Source organism: Urocitellus parryii, chromosome 2 (genome assembly GCF_045843805.1).
Source record: "Urocitellus parryii isolate mUroPar1 chromosome 2, mUroPar1.hap1, whole genome shotgun sequence".
NCBI lineage: Eukaryota > Metazoa > Chordata > Mammalia > Rodentia > Sciuridae > Urocitellus > Urocitellus parryii.
In genome coordinates, this window is record NC_135532.1 from 221,252,319 (window position 1) to 221,272,338 (window position 20,020).

The window sequence follows — 20,020 nt, forward strand, 5'->3', positions numbered from 1 at the left end:
AAAAATGATCTATAATCTTTGGTAGAATTTAAGATAAAGTTTATATTTCTAGAGACTTAAGTTTGGAGAATTCATTGATCACTTTCACCAAAGACCTAATTTTTGGAGTAGTTAACTTTGCATGTTGAAGCCAAAGTTAAGTCTTGTTAGAATTACCTCAAAGATTGCCTGTGGTGGAAATCATTCTGGGCAGGATTCCAGGGCCTAGGGTCGTTGCTGATCCCAGGCTCCTACCTGAGGGGAGGGGAGCAGGCCCCAGGTCCTCTGGGACTGTGGGGGGCAGGTGCAGAAGCAGGGCCTGCCTTCCTGCTCCTGGCCAGGACCTCCTCCTCCACTATGAGCAGCAGGGCTTTGAAAAAGGGTGAATACCCCTGCTGCCTCCTGAAAGATGAGCACTTTGTCCCTAATGCCCTTAATCTTGATTTTGAAACTCATCAAAAGAGTTTGGGCCACTAACCTGGGCTTCTTCACTAGCTTTTGTATTTTTCTGATTTTTAACAAAATCCAAATTATCCTCATAAATAAGATGGTATAGAGCCTGTAGTAAACAGATTATTTATTGTTTTTCCTCAAGTCTTTAACACAGTGAAGGTAATTTGCTGCTGACAAGCCAGCCTCCGGATGTCAGGAAACCTTACAAGGCCAAACAGGTGGTGACGGGAGAGAGCTGTAAAGGAGCCATTCATAGAGGAGTTTCTACTGTGTGACAATTTGAGTTTTTAAAAAATCTGCCAGAAAAATCTTAAAGTAGGGAAGCTGCTTTTTATTTACAGGGCTCTGTGGCTATTCTGACCCTTCCGGTTGGTTTGTTTGCCAAAAGCCTGGTGAGCCCAGCCTCCTCCTGGGCGGAGATGGAGGGAGTTTTCAGAGCTTTTCTGGTGGCTCCAAAGAGCTCCTCCCTTGCTTCTGTTCTCCCCTGCTCTCCAGTTCCTGGCCCCCACCCTCTCTCCCCAGGCATTTCTCTACTGGTCTCTGATTGGTGCAGGGCACAGCCTGACCTTTTAGGGACTGTTGTCGGGCCTGGCTGCTTTTATCAACCAATCAAATATTTTCTTGACAGATCCCAAAAGATTCCTAGGCCAATGGAGGGGGAAGCCCTAGAGCTTGTCTGCTCTTCTGGGAGGCAGAGCCTCTTGGGGGAGGGAGGGCAGAAGGGGAGTCCTGGGCAGTCGCCAGCTCAACCTGGCACTTGCTCCTCCTTGTCACTGTCAGGATTTGTCTAGCGACCGTTCCCTGACAGGGGTGTGTTGGAGGGAGTCCTCTTTCTGACTGTCGAAATGGTTATCAAAGTATTTGTTGCCACATCTTCTGGGTCCATAGCGGTAGGTGTCCGGTGGGACCTGTGGGGTGTGCTTCTTTCTGTACCATTTTCTGGATAAATCAGGGTTGGAATTAGAAGGAGCCGGTATGGACGAGCATTGGCCTTAAATTCTTTTTTGCGTGTAAGTCAACTGCAATCTGCATTGAGGGCCGATGGCTTTCTGTGTGTGTTTTCGTAGTGTTGAAAATAGTGTGTAAAATGTGTAATCCAGACAGGTGTGTGGGGATTCCAGGAAGGAGGAGCCTTGGATTGGTGACGTGATCTAAGTGCGTTGCCATTGCATAGATTATAGAATCATGAGCTTTTATTTTAGTTTTTTTTTTTTTTTTGGAGTGTTTCTGCTATTAATTCTGCAGGACTTGGAGGAATGTAAAGTTAGAAATAATGATACTTTGTGTAACTATTTGGAGCGTCTGATGGACCAGATTGCTAAATCGACTCCTTGAGCATTGTTCCTTGTATGTGTGAAGTTACCGCACAGAAAGTGTGGAGTTAGTGTAATACTATTATTTGAGGAAAATGATGTCATGGTGACAAGAGCAAACGTCTCTGAGGCCACAGTTTTAAATGCTCTAGAAGTTCCAGTAGCCCACATATGGGAATAGGAGCCAACCTCCCTGCCTTGGCTTGGTCTGGGTACCGAGAGCCCAGGCACCTGCCTCCCATGTGCCTTCATACTCGGACTGTAGACCTTCCCGAAGAAACACGGTCACCCCGAGACACCTTTCTCCTTGAGAATGATTCAGGCTTTGACTATAGGCTTGAACTGCAGTGTCTGTCTGCGAGTGACCTTTCTACCCGAGTTTTAGCAGGAATTAGGAAGGCTGGGGGAAGAAATCATTTTATAGTCCCCAGAGTCAGAGCCCCAAGAGGGGGCTGTTTCCTTTTATATCTAGTTCCTGGAGGAGCTTCGGCTGCAGCTCGGATTTCTGAAGTCACAGCCCCACTCCCAACCTGGGGAATCATTGGCGTTTCAAAGAGGGTGAGAGGAAAGCAAGAGAAAAGGGCCTGCTAACTCCCAAAGATCACTACTGATCCGCAGTTGTTTCAGTGATCTCTGGAGCAGGTGACAGAAAAAAGAATAAAGATTACACATGGAAAGTTCCAAAAGTAAATCTTTGTCATTGATGACTGTGGAAACTTTTAGTTGATATAAAATGAGTATGGTTTTATTTGTTTTTGGGATGCTGGAGATGGAACCTGGGGCCTCACACATGCCAGGAAGGTGCTCTAACACTGAGCTGTATCCCAGCCCGCTCGTACATTTTGGATTATTTTGATAAAATATAATATTTGAGGAAAATGTCTTTGGTGGGCTTTAAATGCATTAATGTTCATTGCTGAAAACGTTTACCACTTAATTGCCATCATCTATATATTCTGTAGAATTGGTGTATGTGGCCCTGTGTATTATTCAGAAGACAAGGGGTAAATTTAAGGATTTCTTTAATTTTCTGAGATTTTTTTTCTGGTACTGGGGACTGAGCCCAGGAGTGCTCTACCACTCAGCTACATTTCTGCTTCCCTCTCCCTTTTTTGGTATCACAGTTTGAACTCAGGGGCAATAGGCAGGAGGTGCCAAGTGAATGGCAGGAAGAGGTGCCGCAGTCAGATGGCTCCAGCACATTAACCACTGAATCACATCCCCAGCCTGTTTATATTTTATTTAGAAACAAGGTCTTGGGCTGGGGATGTGGCTCAAGCGGTAGCGCGCTCGCCTGGCATGCGTGCGGCCCGGGTTCGATCCTCAGCACCACATACCAACAAAGATGTTGTGTCCGCCGAGAACTAAAAAATAAATATTAAAAAATTCTCTCTCTCTCTCTCTCTCTCTCTCTCTAAAAAAAAAAAAAAAAGAAAAAGAAAAAAAAAGAAACAAGGTCTCACTGAGTTGTTTAGGGCCTTGCTAAGTTGCTGAGGCTGACTTTGAACTCACGATCCTCCTGTTTCAGCCTCCTGAGCTGCTGGGATTACAGGTGTGTGCCACTGCAGCTGGCTCCAGCCCTTTTTTATTTTATTTTGAATGGGTCTCGCCAAGTTGCCCAGGCAAACTTGCCATCCTCCTGCTTCAGGGTCCTGAGTGCCTGGGATTACAGGCGTGCGCCACAGCGTCCAGCTAAATTTATGAATTTCTTAGGTTTATTTGATGTCTCACATTCATGAAATTTGGCAGCATAATTTAGTTAGCTTTGGAGGACTTGGAGGAATGCCATTCATTCCAGGATCTTGGACAAGCCAAGTGAGTTCTGGGGCACCAGAGTGGCAAATGTTTCAGTGCACTTGCAACTGTGTGACCTTGGGAAAGGCATTTAACCTTGCTAAGCCTCGACTTCCTTGTCTGTTAAATGAGGATAAGAATAGTGCCCACCTCATGGCGTCAACATGAGAGCATCTGAAATAAGATGCTCCGTGCCGGGCATGGTGTCAAGTGCTCCATCAGTGCTCAAAAAGTACTATGATTACTAGTGAATGATATCCTTACTGCTAGTTTACATTAATTACTGCTGTAATTTTTGTAATTATTAATTAATGTTAGTTAATTAGTATTACAGCTGTTATAATGATCGGTTAAGACAATTGATATCCTCCTGAAGAGTGAGAACTTGTTACCCCAGCGTAGGTGCAGCTGGACTTTTGTGGACAGGGAATTCCCCCCAACGCTGCTTGGTAGGAGAGCCCGGGAGCAGTTCTTGTGCTCAGGCTGCACGTGGGCTGCGCTCTGCAGAGCCTCCACTCACTTCTCCCACACAGGAGTTTAAACAACGGATCTTGCCTCTCACCTAGTCAGACAGGGCATTCTGACTTCTGCTGGATGAATGAAATAATGAAGAAGGAAAAACCAAACTGCAGTCTCTTCCAGGAATTGAATTCGTGCCACTGTGTATTAAAGCTCCATTTTAATGGTTGGCTCTAAGGAACTGTGACACTCTTTATCACATCCTGAAGGGGTTTGGGTCATGGACGATGGGGAAGCAGAAGGCGGGTGTCTTCTTATGTGACCTCTTCTCTTGTTGAAGGTCTTGGCCTTGGTGGGGCATGGGGACAAAAGGAGAGAGGATTTTCCCTGCTATTTCCAAGGTGCACAGTCCCTGGAATCATGGACTTTAAGGGTAGATCTTCCAGGGGACTCCTGGGTTTCTTAATGTGCATCTCAATCAATAGTGCAAATATGGTGGGAGAAACACGACTCTTGAATTAGATCGATCTGGGTGTAAACCTTGGAAAATTCATTGACTCATGGAGCCTCGGTATGACACCTGCAGTATTCGGTGCTTTTCCATGTGTCATCTTACTAGATCCGCCAGCAGCACCCCTCAAGGATTTTCCAAATCACCCCAGTTCTCAGGTGAGGAAATTACAGACCTCAGTTCTTGCTTGGATAGCCACTGTCTGGTCTGGGATGGCAACGCAGGCTTTTGTGACTCAAACTCAGCGGGCTTTTTACTACAGTACAGTGACCTCAGTGGAAAGGCTCCTAACTGTACAAGACAATAGGCAGGGGGTGCCAAGTGAGTGGCAAGAAGAGGTGCCGCAGTCAGATGGCTCCAGCACATTAGCTGACTTATGGTGGCAGAAGTCTTCAGGACAGAGAACAGACCTTTCTTATGAGTACATGTGACATGCTAGGAACACAGAGCTCTCAGCCTCTGCTAAAGGCTTCAAGTAATGACACTGGCCCCAGGTATCCCCGGGTCCTGAAAGCTGCTACCCAGGACAGATGGCGCAGCCTGTGGAGCCAGCATCGGCCCATGGCACTCTGAAGGGTGGGGAGAGGTGGAGAGGGAGAGCGGGTCCATGGTGACAACTCTTGGACTGCTGTGCTCATGGCCCAATAGTGAGCCCCTGGAGGCCGTGATGGGGAGGAGCCCTCTGGGATGATGCTGTGCCTCTGGGGTCAGCTCAGGAGGCTGTATGAGAAGAGCCCCACTTTGGGAAGGCTGGAGGGGCTCCTCCATCAGGGACCTTCGGGGAAGGGACCCCACCCTAGAGGCAGGGCATTGGGCTGTGGCAGACGGGACAGAGCCAGCCAGGTGGCCCCATGTGTTCCCCTTCCCCTTATCCCTCCTCTGAGCTTGAGCTAGACCCTTCTCCAGAGGTTGCCAGCCCAGGCACAACTCCAGTGCTCCTATTAGCCTCATGAGCCAGTTGAATGGTGTTTAGGGAGTCTGGAGCCAAACAGTTCAAGTTTCTCCTTGTTTTTTGGGGAGCAGGGACAGGGTACTAAGAAATGGCACTTAGCACAGAGCGCTGTTTCTGCCTGTCACTTAACTTTCCTGGAGGCCCCTGCTGGTCCTGCGGAGGACAGTGAGCATGGTTGCCCCTTCCATCTACTCCATGTGCCGACTTTCTTGGAGAAGTGGAAGCCAGGACTTTTGGAAATGCTTCATCTACTCAGGAATCACGGGGTAAAATATCAGGGACATAATGTTGGTGAGGGGGTTTCGGGTGAAGGGCAGGCAGGGTCTGGGTAAAGGAGATTGCCTTCTGTGTGTTTTATTAAAAGCAAACTTGCCTAAAGTGAAGACATCTCTACTTTTCAAACAGCAAAGTTATCTCTGAAAATATCTGAGGGATATTCATAAAACGGCACAATTATGGACAGGCTGGAAAGGATGTATGGAGAATATAATTAATTAAAATAATGATTTAGACTAACAACCTGTCATCAGGTCCAATGGGATTTTGTAATATCCAAAAATCCAGCTATGAAGCTGTGGAGCTTGGAGCACAGTTTCCTTGCAGAGGAGAAGGTCAGGGTTACTGTAGCCCAGTGGCTGGTAGGGGGCAGCTCCCTCTCTGTCCTTATGGGGGTCACTCAGGAGTCTCCAGACTTCTTATACAGATAGATTAAAAGGAATTCCTTTGATTAACACTTTCTCTCAACTTTTTTCCATGCTTGTCCCGAACTTAAATGTACCTTGGCTCGAGTCTTAGTGCTTGTAGGTATTGTGCTGTAGCTAGTAGCAGCCTTTAATTTATCAATGTAATGATTTTAGTCCAAATATCTTTATTATGTTGATGGTACAGATATTAATGAAAAATTAAATGCAGGATTACACATATAAATGCACATTTATATGTGTAATTTATACATGACAATTTACATATAATTTGTATATGTTTACTTTCTAATAATTAAAAATATTATTTACTATTAATCAATATTTTATATTACTATATGTAAAATCAAATGACCATCCCAAACAAATTCTATATACAAATTATTTTATGGTACTTTGTATAATTTGTTTTAGTGGTGATTTTATTCCAGGGCTTAAGCATCTATATGTGTCTTACTTTTCTTGTATTAAATAAGGAATACACCACCCAGGAGTCATTGATAGTCCTTCATTGTTGGCAAGAAAAAATAAAATTGGTGTTTTATTCTTTTTTTTTTTTTTTGAGGGGGGACAGGTATATAGGTCTTTTAGAAAGGATTTTGGCTTAGACAAAACGGGTTTGGATTTACCTCATCTTTTACCTCATTTATTTTGAATCCTCCAAATCTAGTCCTGCTGATAAACAAGTCACATGAAGGTGATGAGGAGCCCTTGTGTCCTATAAAACAGTTTTAATGACTTGTTTTCATTATGAGATAATAGTCTATTCAGAAGACTTTTACAAAAATTCAGATATTAGATATTTTTGCGTCAAAGAAAATTCATACTTAAATGTTAATCTTCCTTCAAAAAGTGACCATATTTATGCCTCTGTAGTATCTTGAGTGTGTTCTACATCTATAGTGTACAAATTAGTTCTGTACTTTTTTTCCTCCCAAATAAGCAGTTTAAGAATCTTTTTACCAGAAGGGCTTGGCACAGCATCTTGTGCAGAGTAGAGTTGATAACTGTCAATTGATCACACTTGCTGGAGGTTTATGCCTGGGGTTCTTAAAATGGCGTCCACAGAGTCAGCTGTAATTTATTTACAGTGTTCATAAAAAATGGTATCGTTCATTTCTGGGAGTGACTTCTCAGACTGAAGAGAGAAATAGTAGTAATGACTTATGGGGAAGGAGCTCTGATCTTTAAAGATGGTCACATTGACAAGAAATAGCTGCTGGGAGACACAGTTGTTGCACACCGGTGGTAGAGAACAGCGAGTCCCATAGGGTGGGAGAGAAGCATCCCTCTTTTGTGCCACCTTTTTACGTGCTGGGAGAAACATACTCCAGCCTTTCTGTCCTGCCTTCTGCCCTCCAGCCTCTCCACACGGGCTTTTCAATTTCTGGTGTTATTTTTAATGTTACTTCCAGCTCAGTGTGACTCACACTCCTGTTTTCATAACTTTGAACCAAACGCACGTTAGTGTAGAACGCGTGATTTTGCATTTCATAGTAAATTATCTTTTTTCCATTTTCTTTTTTAAATATAGCTTTATTTTATTCATTTATTTCTATGTGGTACTGAAGATTGAACTCAGGGCCTCAGCAGTGCTGGGCAAGCGCTCCACCACTGAGCCACCGAGCCCCTGTATTCTCTTTCCTCTTTTCCCATTCAGGTCTCTTCCTAGCTAATTTTTGTTTATGGTTTTGGCTATTTCAAGCTTTGAGTTATAAGTATTTTGAAATACAGCAAATGAGAGATATGAGAACACCTCCGTTCCAGTTAGGTTGATTAGACAATGATTTAAACTTTGATGATATTAAAACCTCAATATTTAAACAGTCACCATGGATCCTTTATAATGCAGAGGTGTGATTTTTGGTTTTCCTCATTTCAATACTTTATAAAATTATTGGTGTTGTCTGGGTAGCTAGAGAAAGGATTTATTTTATGTAAACATCATCAAAATATTTTTTTAAAAACAATTTAAAAATATTTTTCACTACTCTTGACCAGATTAGGAAGAAACAGCAAGAAGTGGTGGGCTTTTTGGAGGCGAATAAAATCGACTTTAAGGAATTAGACATAGCTGGAGACGAAGACAACAGGCGGTGGATGAGAGAGAATGTTCCTGGGGAGAAAAAACCTCAGAATGGGATTCCTTTGCCCCCCCAGATCTTCAATGAAGAGCAGTATTGTGGGGTGAGTATTTGGATTTGTGGAAATCCTTCTTTGTGCATGTTTATCAGAAATCATTCAATGGTCAATGGTCAATTCCCAATGGTCAATTCACCATCTATTTCTACCAACCACTGCCTAGTATCAGATCCACTGTGAACAATCCATATTTAAGACTGAGTTAGAAAATGGTAGAAACAATAACATGCACGATGATTCAGAAGGTTTTTGGGGTTATTTTAGGTTCCTTATTTAATTTTGAAGAATTGAGGTCATTTTTTTCAAACAGAATGTACATTTATTTTCTGAAGCTTTTAAAAATTTTATTTGTTCTTTTTAGATGTCCATGACAGTAGAGCGTGTTTTGATATATTATGCATACACGGAGTGTAACTTACTCTAAGTAGGGTCCCATTCTTGTGGTTGCATATGATGTGGAGTTTCACTGGTCTTGTATTCATATATGAACGTGGGAAAGTGATGTCCAATTCATTCTACTAAAATGTGCATTTAGTTAGAAGGAATTCTATCTTACTTTGATAAGTGTGCACCCACATGGATGTGTGGTAAGTTTCCACTTTTATAAAGATGGGATTTATAGAACTGCAACCTTACTGTAGGTAGCAGAAAAATTTGTGTGAATATAGTTAGTTTAAAAACTGTTTGGAACATTTTGATTTTTAATAGCAATTTTATTTTATACATTAATAGTTTATTTCAGAAAATAAACTGTAATCAGAGTATACAAGTTGTGTTTAATAAATCAAATTATTGAAAAGGAACACTTAACAAATCAAAGGACTTTAGAATGTGAGGACTGGAAATTACCTCTAAGCCACCTCAGTCACTTCTTGGATGGGGACAAGGTCTGCCTAGTGGAGGAGGCTGTTCAGAGTGTGCTGCTTCTGGGAGCTGGAGCCAGGGTAGGCATCTGAACCCCTCTTCTCCTCATGCTGCATAGAGCTGCTGGTTCTTGGTGTAGGTTTTCTTTATTATGCTTTTCATCGAAACCACCTGTCATCAAGCGGGTGAGGGCCACATTCTGCCGCTGTCAGCTTCAGTAAGTGCAGTTTTGGTGGAACACATCCACAGGAATTCACTTGCCAATTGCCCATGGATGATTTCGCACCAGGACAGATTTGCACAGCAGTGAGAGCACTTACAGGGCACAAGTGTTTATCGTCTGACTTTTCACAGAAGGGTCTTCACACCTCTGACTTGAAGCACGAATTGTTTGGTTTGTGGGGCTTATGTTAGTTTCCTGTAGCAAAGTGGCCCAAGGCTGGTGGCTTAGATAATAGAGATGTATTCCCCGCAGTTCTGGAGGCCAGGAGTTTGAGATCCAGATGTTGCTGCTGGTTGGTTCATTCTGCAAGTCTGAGGGACAGTCTGCCTCTGTCTCTCCCAGCTCCTGCCTTTGTGAGCAGTCCTTGTCCCTCCTTGGCTGGGGAGATGGGGCTCCCAGCCCTGCCTCCATCCTCACATCGAGTCTCCCTGAGGCCTCTGTGTCTTCAACAGCCTTCCTGTAAGGACAACATCAGTGGAGTAGGACTTACCCTTAATCGTAACTGATGACAACTGCAAACAGAGCGCACTTTCTGAGGTGCCGGTGGATGTGAATGTGTGGGGGATGCTGTTAGCCTGTGTGGGGCTGGATGGACTTATGTACTGGATGAGCTTCTTCCCGGCTGAGCTCCCAGTCCTGTGGGCACGGGAATGTTTTCAGACAGTCTTAATGTGCTCAGTGCACACTGAGGGGAATGTGTGTCCAGTTCAACTTCCCTGTGGGTCTAACCTGGGGTTTCCCAGCTGCAGCACAATTCCTCCAGAGGAAGAGCCCCTCTGCTCCACCTCCCACCCCACCCTGCCTCTTCCTCACCTACATTTCTAGGATTGTACCTCTTATTGGATAAGAAAGGGATAATAAGGGCTGTTTTTGGTGTGTGAGTGTGTGTGTGTGTGTGTGTGTGTGTGTGCGCGTGCGCGCGCGTGTGCAATAACAGTAAAGAATTTAGTTTTATTTTTTCTAAAGTAATTTCTTTTAATAATTGGAAAATCAGCACAGGCACATGCTGATAACTTAATATGGTTCAAAAGGGTCTCTAGAGAGAATGATTCCTCTGCCCTTTCTGACCATGTCACTCTAGCTGCCTTCCCCTGAGCCAGGTTGGCTCCGTAGGCTCCATCAGCATGTCTCATGGTGCCCATGTTCATGAAGTTTCTGTGCCTGGTTTAATACTCTGCTGCCATGTCTTGAAATTCTTAGCAAGGTTTGAACCCAGGGCCCTGAGTTTTCATTTTTGTATAGGAAAATTCTCAGTGTGGTCCTGCTTTGAGGCCCCAAATGTTGGCGATTTCTTGTTTGACTTTTCCAGAAATTTTCTGGGTATAGTTAACAATTGTTGACTAGAGGTGTGATTCAGTGGTAGAGTGGTTGCCTAAAATGCTCAAGGCCCTGGGTTCGATTCCCAGCACTCCAAAACAAACAAACAAACAAACAAACACCAATTGTCCATCACCTCAAAAAGGGGATATGCTATCTAGACTTTGTTTTGTTCAGTTAATAACTGTACTTGGGGGTCTCTGCAGAGCTGCACATGTTCCTTAGTTTTATGGCTGTAAGTTTTTCTTTCTGCATGTCATAAATTTTTGGCTCAGCCCTCTAATTGAGAGCGTTTGTGTTGTCTTCAGTCTTGTGCCGTTAAAAGCACTTCTACAGGGCTGGGCTGTGGCTCAGCGGTAGATGAAAAATTGGTTCTTGCTGCTTTGGTTCAGGTTTCATTCTTTTTATATATATATATATTTTCTTTTTTAGTTGTAATTGGACACAATACCTTTGTTTTTTTTTTTTTTTTTTTTTTTAAAGAGAGAGTGAAGGGGGAGAGAGAGAGAGAGAGAGAGAGAGAGAGAGAGAGAGAGAGAGAGAATTTTTTTAATATTTATTTATTTTTTTAGTTCTCGGCGGACACAACATCTTTGTTGGTATGTGGTGCTGAGGATCGAACCCGGGTCGCACGCATGCCAGGCGAGCGCGCTACCGCTGAGCCACATCCCCAGCCCCCGCAATACCTTTGTTTACTTATTTTTATGTGGTGCTGAGGATGGAGCCCAGGGCCTCACATGTGCTAAGTGAGGGCTCCACCGCTGAGCCCCAGCCCCAGCCGTCAGGTTTCATTCTTTATGGATGAAGTTGAACATCTTTTTAAATTTGTTTATCAGTTACTTGTGATTTTTCTGTGACTTTCCTGTATATATTTTTTGTCCTTTTTCTATTGCACTATAGACTATGTGTATTGGTTTTTATAAGTTTCTTCATATATCAAGGAAAATAGCCCCTTGACTACCATAGATCTAGTGAACATTTCACTCACATTTCTTATTTATATTTTAAATAAGAAATTTTAAAGGGGCATTTTTTTGTAATGCAGAACTTTTAAATGTTTCATATAGACAAATATATTATTATTTTTTTTCTGTATGGGTTCCATACTTTAAATTTTGTTTAGAAAAGCTTTATGCACTCTAAAATTACCAAATAAACATTTCATTTAAATTAGAAGAATTTGATGTTTTCTTCTAATACTTTCCCAGTGAAGCTAGGATTTAAAATTTCTTACTTTTGCTTTTGAACTGTCCTTTTAGATTTCGATTGTTACATAGAGACATTATTGAAGCATACAACTTTCTGTCTATATTATCTACTAGGGTAAAAGTTATACAGTTATTCTGTGCTATAAAAATAAAATCTCAAAGACATCTCTTATCCCATTTTGCTGTGGTCTAGCATTTAAAAATATTTAATTGTGAAGAAGAAAATTATCCCAAATAATGACTTCCATTTAAAAAATCTGTTTTCCTATTACAAATATGTATCCTATGAGTTTGCAAATTATTTTATTCAACTCTTTTAGGTTCTTTTCAGTCCTGCCTCTGGGGAGGTCTCAGTAGCTGCTGTGATCTGGATCTGGAATGTCCCTGAGGAGCTGTGTGTTAAAGGCTTGCTCTCCAGGGTGGTGCTCTTGGGAGGTGGTAGGAACTTTAAGAGGTGGGGCCTAGTGAGGGGTCTTGAGGTCATTGGAGACATGTCCTTGCAGGGGACAGTGGGACCCTAGCCTCTTCCTCTTCCTCTCTTTGGCTTCCTGGCCATGAGGTGAGGGTTTTTTCTCTGCACCACATTCCTGCCATGATGTCTTATCTTGCCACAGACCCAAAGCAATGGGGTCAAATAGTCATGGAATAGAACCTTTAAAACTTTGGCCTTTTCTTTTCCAAGGTAGTCATTTCAGCTATTTTTGCTATAGTGATGGGAAACTAACTAACACAGAAGTTTTTCTTAAGAGAAACTTTTGTTAAGTTTGCTTTTCTGCAATATGGACTACTCTTAACAAAGTTAACTAATGAAGCAGAGGGCTCTGGTTTCAGAAAGTAGTGAAAATGATTATTTGTATTATTGGTACACATTTTAAAAGGAGACTCAGAAGTTCTGAAGGCTATGTCAGGTTTCAAATGGCATAAATCTGGAGAGTCCGTTGATGTGTCCTTCCACATGATTGGAGTAGATACCATAAGAATAACTACTATAAGTTGTATCTCTGATTCCTGAGGATTCTTTGTCAGTCATGTGCCATGGCTGATGATGGATCAGAGGAAGGAGACTCAGGGACAAGTGGTGGATTTCTCTGTCCCAGGGACATGTGGGGACTGGATGTCAGGGAGAGTCCTGAGTATCATTGTGCCCTGCGTTTGAACTCCTGCTGCTCTCAGCAGAACAGATGAGGATATTTATTATCTGGGAGCTGAGGCAGATAACTGTTGTAGAAGGGGGACAGGAGGAGTTAAGCAGGCATCATCAGGGGCAGGTCACCTTGCAGGGAGGACTGCTGTAAGTAGCAGATGTGTGTGTCAGAATCTGCACCCTTAGTCCAGGAAAGGGTTGGTGTCCCTCCCTGGCTCCAAGGCAGCCGTTGAGCTGAGAGGGGAGCATCACTGTGCATCAGGGATGTAAGGAGGACAGAAAACATGCCCAATTAGGGTGGGGAGCTGCTTAGCACACAATGGTTACTGAGCAAACGATTTTATGTTCTTAAGAATTTATTTTGAAATTTACCATCTATGATAAAAACATGTAGTTTGAAGACAAATGAGCCAGCCTGGCTCGGTGGCGCATGTCTGTAATCCCAGTGGCTCTGGAGGCTGAGGCTGGAGGATTGTGAGTTCAAAGCCAGTCTCAGCAAAAGCGAGGTGCTGGGCTGGGGTTGTGGTTCAAATGGTAGAGCACTTGCCCAACACGTGTGAGGCACTGGGTTCGATCCTCAGCCCACATAAAAATAAAATAAAGATATTGTGTCAAGCAACTTAACAAGACCCTGTCTCTAAATAAAATACAAAATAAGGCTGGGGATGTGGCTCAGTGGTTAAGTGCCCCTGAATTCCATTCCCGGTACCAAGAAACAAACAAAAAACAAAAAAACACATTACTCAGTTGAATGTGATGTCATCAAAAATGTAGAGGCCCATTGAGTTCCCTAGGCCCCTAGCGTTCCCCTCCCTCTGCAGATGTGGCCACTCTAGGGACTGTGTGTCTGCCTTCCCTTCCTTTCCTTTGTCTCCCAGGTGTGCACACCTAAAGGATGTATTATTTAGTTTTGAATTTTATACACACACACACTCATACTCTGGGTGTTCTTTGGTCTGTTTCTTTTCCCCACATACTTTAAAGTGCCTCTGTGTTTCTTAGTGGTTGGTTTCTTCGTTGTCCCTGCTCTGGAGAGGCTCCTGGTGTGGTTTCTAGCTTTTGGCTGTTACACCTGTTACACAAGCCTGTTCTACAGTGCTGCTGGTGACGTGTTTCTCTTGGTCCTTTAGTAGGAGTGTGTCCTCTGGGTCGTTGCTATGGCATGTTTGGACTTGATAGATGGTTTCAGGTGTTTTCTTAGCTGGATCTGCCAGATGTGCCGGACGCACTCCCACCAGCAGTAGGTCAGAGTCATAGCGCTTCACGCCTTCTCCACAGGTAGCACTGTCCAGCTTTGACATTGTTGGAAAGCTGGTTGGTGTGAAGTGGCTTTGATTTCCTTGGTTACTAAGGAGTGAGCAGCCATGTGTCTTATTCCATGTCCCCTTCTGTGTAGCTTTGGTATGTTTTGACTTTCGCTTGTCATGGGCAGAGCTTCTCTGTGCAGCGTGTCTCCTGTTGCCTGTGGGCTGCACACGTCTTCTCTCTGCTCATGGCTCGCCTTTTGACTCTTTTCTAACTTGAAACCAAAACTATGTTCTCCTGGACTGTCTTCTAAATTTTGATAATTTTTGGTTTCATATTTACTTCTTCAGTGGACTTAAAATTAGTATTCTTTGTGAGTGATGTGAAGTAGAAATGTAACTGCAATTTTAAATCTGGATGACCAATTGTCTCATCCACATTTTTTTTTTCTGTGCTGGGGAAGGAACCTAGGTCCTCTGCATGCTAGGGAAGACCCTATTACTGAGCTCTACCTCATCCTTCCCATTTCCACATTTATTAAACAATGCATCCTGGTGCTGGGAATATAGCTCAGTTGTTAAAGTGCTTGCTTTGCATGCACAAGGCCCTGGGTTCAATCCCCACTACCACTAGCAAAAAAAAAAAAAAAAAAAAAGAAGAAGAAAAAAACCACAATCCATCTATTTTTATGTATTTGCAATACTAACTTTGTCATAATCATTTTCATATTGCATATTGCCTATTCCTGAACATTATGTCTATTTATGCTCTAATGCAATCTGTCTCGATGATCATAAATTTAAATGAGACTTGCCACCCAATTCTTCTGCCTGTCTTTGTTATTCTTAGCTCTTTGCCTTGTCATTTTAGATTATCTTGTTTGGTTCCTGCTGGAATTTTGATTGAAAAAAGTATTGAATCTATACTTCAGAAGATCAATTTGAGAAGAATCGGTATTTAGGATACTTTTCTTATAGACATATCTAATCCAAGGGCATGTTTATGTAGCAACACTTATTTATATCTTCTGTAATGTTGACATTTTCTCATTTTTTTTGAGGCACTTCACATTTTTTATGCCATCTCTTTTTTTTTTCAAATTACATTTTATTCCTGATTGTTGTTATATAAAAACAACATTTCAGTGGGGAGTGGTGGCACACGCCTGTAATCCCAGTAGCTGGGGAGGCTGAGACAGGAGGATTGTGAGTTCAAAGCCAGACTCAGCAACTTAGCGAGGCCCTAAGCAACCCAGAGAGACCCTGTCTCTAGTTAAAATACAAAACAGTGGCTCAGTGGTTGAGTGCCCCAGGGTTCCATCTCCAGTACAAAAAAAATTCATATTAATATTTCTATCCAGCAACCTTGCTATACTCTTAGCTTCAATAATTTATCTGTAGATTAGTAAATACATATGTAAATAAATAAGTATATATATTATTTAAGGGCAATTTTGTTTATCTCTTTACAATTATTCCCTTCATTTCTTCGCTTACTATACTAAAGAGGGGTTTTAAAAATAATATTGAACAGAAATGATCATAATAGGACTTGTTTTTCATTTTGAAGAATGTTTGCAGTATTTCCCCATTAGGTATGACTGTTTTTTATAAAGTTTTGTATAGCTTGCCTTTATCAGATTACTTCCCTAGTGTGTTAGTCACCGTTTTATTACTGTAACAGAATACCTGAGATAATAAGCTTAAAAAGTATTTTGGTTCCGAGTTTCAGAGGTTTCAGTCCATGGCCAGTTGGCCCTGTTGCTTTTGGACCTCCAGCAAAGCATCATATCATGGCAGGGAGTGCCGGAGGAGTGAGCTGCTTACGTCATGGCCATGATGGGCAAGAGCCGTAGAAGAGGGGCTGGGTCACACTCTCCCCCTCAAGGGCACACCCCTAATAACTGGAAGACCTCCCTCTGGGTCCCACCTCTTAAAATTTCTACCACTTCTGGATAGTGCTGAGCTGGGGCCTAAGCCTTTATCTCCTGGTGTTTGGGGCACATTTAAGATCTAAACACTGCACCTAGTTTACTAAAACATGAACACATACTGAGAATAGATATTCAGTCTTACTGATAGTTTTTTCTTTGTATCTAAATAGTTTATCCTTTATAATCTATAAATGGAATGACCTATACCCATGGATTTCTGGTGTTAAATCGTTTTGTTTCTGATGAAACTCGGCTTGGTTGTAACGTGCTGACTTTCTGCATGTGGCAGGTTTGGGCTGGTAATCTAGCTGGGATTCTTTGTCTCCGTGTTTGAAGGGAATCGTGTGCAGTCATAGTCTTTCTAATTCTGGTGTCCAGAGGAGTAGGCTGGCCTCCTAACTCAGTTTTAATCTTGGTGGCCAGTCATGGATTTATTGACTTATTGCCTCTGTGCTCTAACTCCAAGTGTTGATCCCTCCCCTGTGATGGTGGAGCAGGATCCTCGGTGTTCTCCTTTGCAGTGTGCGCAGGGCCAAGCTTTGTCTTAGAGGGTGCTGGAGGGACACTGTGGGGCCAAGTTGCCCACCCAGCTCCTGGTGCCCACCCACCCATATGGTCTGCTGCTGCTACTGCTAACACAGTGACAGCAGTGTTGTGTGTGAATGTGTGTGTGTGTCTGAGTGTGTGTGTGTGAAATGCCCTGTGCTGCTCCTCCTATCATGTGATGACAACAGTGTTTTGTGTGTGTGTGTGTGTGTGTGTGTGTGTGTGTGGTGTGAGTATGGGCATAAGTGTATGAGTGTGTGGATGTATGGGATCGTGAGTGTGAGTGTAATTGTGAACATGTGAGTGTAGGTGTGTGAATAGGTATGAGTGTGTGGTCTGTATCAATGAGTATGCATGTGTGAGGTGTGTGAGTGTGTGTGGGTGTGTGCCAGGGTAAGGGAGTGTGTGTGAGCGTGTCTCACGCACTCCCTGCCTGCTGGCTCTGGCTCCCTCCCCTCCCCCTCCCTGGTTGGCTCTGGGAAGGTGGGGCCTGCCCTTTGGGTGGTGAGCTCTGCTCATGCTCTTGAATGGCTCCCATCCTTCCTTTTGTGCCAGCTCAGCAACATATTTGTACTTTTCCCCTAAATCTGGCTTAAAAAAGGTTGCTTTTTTGAGACAGTGTTCAGGGCATCTGGTCTTCCATGTTAGCAGAACCGGAAGTCGAAACCCTTTTACGCTCAGGGTTTCCTGGTTGGCCAGCATCAAGTCAGAAGACAATACCACTTGTTCTTCAGCCCCACAAAATTCTGAAGAAGTTGCATGGCCCTAAATTGAAGCAAAAGACAATTCACTCAACCACAAGAAGACCTTACTTAGCTGCAAGCTAGAGAAGTTGTCAGATCTTCTATCTGTGGAATTTTTGGAAAATGGCATCTATTTCTTTTTTTTTTTTTTTTTAAAGAGAGAGTGAGAGAGGAGAGAGAGAGAGAGAGAGAGAGAATTTTTAATATTTATTTTTTAGTTCTCGGCGGACACAACATCTTTGTTGGAATGTGGTGCTGAGGATCGAACCCGGGCCGCACGCATGCCAGGTGAGCGCGCTACCGCTGAGCCACATCTCCAGCCCCATCTATTTCTTTTTCACATTTCCTTAGTACTAGTGCATTGTCTCATGTAATCTTTCCTTAAAAAAATAGAAGTGGGGTTGGGGTTGTGGCTCAGCGATAGAGCGTTCACCTAGCACCTGCAAAGTCCTAGGTTCGATCCTCAGCACCACATAAAAATAAATAAATAAAATAAAGGTATAAAAAATAGGAAGTATATTTTCTTTTATATAGAAAATGAAAGCTCAAAGTATGGTTTGTTGTAGTAGCTGTGGGAAAAATGTTAACCACTTTTCCTTTGCTGTGGTTCAAATAGCCAGTAAGAGCAGCCAGCCTTCCTTCCATTACCAGTGGGCAAACACAGGGACAGGACCAGTCTCCATACAGAAGGAATACCTTTTGAGGAAAGAAATTAATTTTAAACAAAGCTAAATATTTTATTAATAAACACATTTCTTAAAAGGTAGCATCTTTATCCTATGATCTGGGGGTTAACATATGTACCAATTTAAAAAACAGAATTTTTCTTCATAGTAATGACAGGTGTTACTGCAACAAGTTACCAAACGAAATTCTTTTTTATGTAAAAAAACCCCCTAGCAACCTGAAATGAATTTTGAAAGTTGAATTTTCTATAATTACAAATATTTTAAAATAATTGAGTGACACTTCATTATAGAACACAACTCATACTATTGTTGGAGTTTCAATATATTCCTGAAGAAATGGTTAAAAGAATATTTACTATGTTAAAATGGGAACAGGGCTTACAATTCTGATTTACAGCTAAAAAGGGCAACTTCTATTTAAAACTATACTCAGTGATGGAATATACCTCAAAAACAAACATTTGGTCTGACCATCTTTAATACTGGTGAAGAGTCTAATGATTGTTGCCAGTGAAAATTATTTTCATCCAATGTGCAAAAGAAGTAAAGCTGTCGTGTTCCTCATGACAAAAATACTCAGGGTCACTCCAGGGGAACTGGGCTGCACGGGGTAACCACACAAGAGACAGAGAGACCTTTTTCTTTGGGTCCTGTGACAGCTCTTCTGACCTTAAGGATCCGCAGAAAAAGAGAGCAAGAGAGCACGTGCTGACCCCTTTTACTGAGGAGAAGCCACTCAAATGAGGCAAGAGGTCAGGGTTCTGGGGGCTGAGTCTAGCTTCATGATGTCCACTGTCAGCAGGTTGACTGACATCTAGGAAGGCCACACCCAAAGGCAGAGCAAGAGAAGGGGACACTCAAAGGGCATTTCCATGAAGCATTCTATCCCAAACAGGGCGAGGGGGTAATATCACAAAGGAGCAGGTGAGCGTAGCTCGATCCATGGGGCTGCAGGAAGGCGCGCCTATGCATGAAGGAATACACATTCTGCTACCTAGAGGATCAGGGCAGTCAATATCTAGGTCACTATGAAAGTGACCAACAGAGCCTCTTCTGATCATGGGAAAGAGAATACCAGTCATTCAGCGAGACTGACTCCCATATACAGCTGTTTGCTTTTACTTGAAATACTTGATTTTTCTTTTCTTTTTTTTTTTTTTTTTGGTACTGGGGATTGAACACAGGGCCACTGAGCCACATCCCCAGCCCTTTTTTAAAAAATATTTTATTTAGAGTCAGAATCTCACTGAGTTGCTTTGGGCCTTGCTAAATTGCTGAGGCTGGCTTTGAACTCGCAATCCTCCTGTCTCAGCCTCCCGAGCTGCTGGGAATACAGGTGTGCGCCACCATGCCCAGCACATCTGCTTTAAAGATGAGTCGCAGAGAGCCCAAAAGCCTGATGACATTGTTTATCTGCATAAATGCATCTGAAGAAGCATTTCTATTCATGCTCTAATTCTGAGTCTAAACACTAATCCAATTTCAAAATCAATCAAGAGTTTTTTAGATCCAGGAAGTCTTAGAATTGTTGCACATGTGAGAATTGTGTCTCTGAGAGCCTTTTCTACCCTGCTCCCCTCTGGTGCACTCCACAGGTCCCTGCGGGGGCAGAGTAGCAGTGCCCCAAGTAAGGGGGACCTAACATCTCAGCCCCTAGACCTCCCGCCTCCTGGTGGGTGTGCTCCGCCTTTGGTATGTGACTACAGCTTTCAGGGTAGACACAGGGGCCGCCCGCATGGACAGAGACCTCACAGTAGTGAGAACAGTGGTTTCCAGAGGCTGGGAGGGGTGGGGGAGGTGTGGA

General features: G+C 43.0%; 1 protein-coding gene across 1 annotated transcript in view; it reads left to right on the forward strand.

The window, feature by feature from the left end:
- The first annotated feature begins 1,172 nt into the window (after positions 1-1,172).
- Sh3bgr (SH3 domain binding glutamate rich protein) overlaps positions 1,173-20,020 on the forward strand; it is a 51,340-nt gene continuing 32,492 nt past the window's right edge. Inside the window, exons 1-2 of the mRNA XM_026399393.2 lie at positions 1,173-1,322; positions 8,164-8,349. Coding sequence (XP_026255178.2) covers positions 1,278-1,322; positions 8,164-8,349 — 231 coding nt within the window. The 5' untranslated portion in view covers positions 1,173-1,277. The remainder of the gene's footprint in view (positions 1,323-8,163; positions 8,350-20,020) is intronic.